Below are 2,500 nucleotides of genomic sequence, written 5' to 3'. Positions count from 1 at the left end.
ATCACACAAAAAAATATCAATAAAATTATTATAAAGACACCTCAAATGTATTTATTACCCAATAGGTAACAAAATTCACAAACCTCCCTTGTGACATGGTCTAACGCCATCTTTAAGGGCATTGCTGAGAAGAGCTCTTTGCAATAGCGTATCGTGTCCGAGCGTGAACATTTAGTTCATTTTTCCTTGAAGGAATCACACTTTAGATGCAACGATACAGAGACCGGTTTCTCCACTTTCAAACCTCTAACAGGTTGCTGGAAACTGAGTCTCTTGTGTCCTATAAGGATGACCTGCCATCTTATGATGTACTTTTCTTTCATTGTAAAATAAGGTTTCGAAAATTATTTTCTTTACTTAGAAATTATCAAAAATTCAAATTGCTTGCCCAACATGAGCATTAGTGTCCGATGTAACCATTCATTAAGAATTTTATCAAGTACGTTAATTAAATTTTCTTTAATTCATTTAGGTTATGAATGCAGTTTTTTAATAATTTTCCTAACCTATTTCCTGCTTCATAAGATAATACTTGAATTCCTTTTGAATCGAAATCCGAGTTTTCCCACCAAGTTCTCATGTAGCAAAACTGGAGATTTCCTTCACGGGTAGGATATTTCCAGACGATTACTGAAATTCTCATAAAAAAGATTTTCACCATTTCCAGTGTCAGACGAGAGAACACAAATAAGAATATCCTGTTGTCAATTTTGGGACTGTTCTCAGAAGTTATTTAGTATCGAATTTCATAACTGCTTAAGAAGCTCATGATTCAGCGTTCTTATTTAGCCCTCAATGCAAGAAAAACTAGTTTTGTGGGCCTTAGCTACTAAATTTATAGAAAAAAAATTGTAAGCTTAGGACCTTTTCATAATCATTTACATATGAATACTTTCCTTAGCAACATAAAATACTTATTTACAAGAACAAAAATGAGATAATGAGAGTCGCGTGACGCATTGGTATGTAGTAATTCTTACGTTGTATTCATCTGATTAACAAAAAAAAAAAAAGACAATAATCAAAACTATAATTCTAACAGAAAAATGAAATAGTAGGTATGATTAAATATTCACTTTAATGTAACCTTCGTGTTTCGGTTATCAGAAATTAAAAAAAAAAAAAAAAAAAAAAAAAAAAAAAACTCAAGTAAATAAGTTACCTGAGACGATTTTCCAATGCGATGATTCGGGTCTACTTGTTTGAACTTAATTCTCTGAAGATGAAAAATCAATTTAAGGTCATCCATTTGAGGTAATATGCTAGGGGCTCACCCACCGTCTTTAAGACGTAATTTACATATATAAAAGTTATTACTAAAATGTTTACTTCTATACCCAGTTACTCGGTGCGAGTAACACAACGAGTGTGTATTTTTGTTTTATATGTAATGAATTAGTAAAGGGTAATTTATGAATGCTCGTGTTATATTGCCAAGAAGCGGCCTTAGACCACAGATACAGATGCCACTATTAACTAATAACATTTTTTCTCTATAAACAAGTTTTGTAATGGATTTTAAACTTTTTGGATATTTATTTTTTTCTTATTTTACTTTCAGCTTCGGTTGTAATTGATGTTTTATCAAAACTTTAAAATATTTGTTTTTAATATTGTTTTTCCTGTTCTAAATTAATGTATTTTTTCATCCTACAAAAAAGGACAAACTCTATTATTCGAGATATACAGTACTTTGTATAATAGTGCAAATCTTTCATATGACCTTTTTTGTCTATATTTGGGAATCAGCATTCAACACTTGGAGTAACATTATCAACATTTACTCAAATAGCATTTCGGTTTTAATTTGAAATACTTCCAAAAGAATTGCTTATAACAATAACAAAACAATGAAAATAATAAAATTCAAAATTCATGGTACTTTCGCAATGGAAAACTCCCCCGACCCTCCTTAAACGTGGGATGAGTCACTCGCCCTGCAGGCTCAAAGTGTCCGGACTTCCCGCGATGGACGAAAGCAGCGTCGAGGAAGGGGATTATACCGAATGTTGTGGTTAGGTATAAAGGACTGCGCTTCGATGGAACAGCAACCATTCCTCACAAGGCAAGAAGAAGAATCACAGCTCATCAACTCTGCTAAGGAAAATATGAAGGTGAGTAAAAGAAGTTTCTTTTATCTTTGAGTATCTATGATACTTATTATCAATATCTCTTTGACTTCAAAAATCTATTTGAATGAGAAAATCTTATGTTACACCAGTTTCTGATTTCCTTTTTCCTTTCTTTTCAGGGACTTCAGCTTATTTTCGTCTGCTGTCTGGCAGCTGTTGCCTTTGCAAATGATGGAGGAAATAAACGATTCTTTGGAGGACATGGAGGTGGCTTTGGAGGAGGACATGGAGGTGGCTTTGGAGGAGGACATGGAGGTGGCTTTGGAGGAATCAACCCTGGCTTTGGAGGGGGTGCTTCCCAGACGTGCAGACGTTGGTGCCGAACTCCCGAGGGACAGGCCTACTGCTGTGAGAGCAACAACGAGCCT

General features: G+C 34.3%; 1 protein-coding gene across 1 annotated transcript in view; it reads left to right on the top strand.

Annotated features, from left to right (window-relative positions):
• The first annotated feature begins 1,919 nt into the window (after positions 1 to 1,919).
• LOC137642460 (uncharacterized) overlaps positions 1,920 to 2,500 on the top strand; it is an 857-nt gene continuing 276 nt past the window's right edge. Inside the window, exons 1-2 of the mRNA XM_068375034.1 lie at positions 1,920 to 2,114; positions 2,252 to 2,500. The exon at positions 2,252 to 2,500 is cut by the window's right edge and continues 276 nt beyond it. Of these exons, the coding sequence (XP_068231135.1) occupies positions 2,007 to 2,114; positions 2,252 to 2,500 (357 nt within the window). The 5' untranslated portion in view covers positions 1,920 to 2,006. The remainder of the gene's footprint in view (positions 2,115 to 2,251) is intronic.

This window comes from Palaemon carinicauda, chromosome 6 (assembly GCF_036898095.1).
Source record: "Palaemon carinicauda isolate YSFRI2023 chromosome 6, ASM3689809v2, whole genome shotgun sequence".
Classification (NCBI taxonomy): Eukaryota; Metazoa; Arthropoda; class Malacostraca; order Decapoda; family Palaemonidae; genus Palaemon; species Palaemon carinicauda.
Note: the sequence above shows the minus strand (reverse complement) of the source record. Positions and strands in the feature narration are given on the sequence as shown.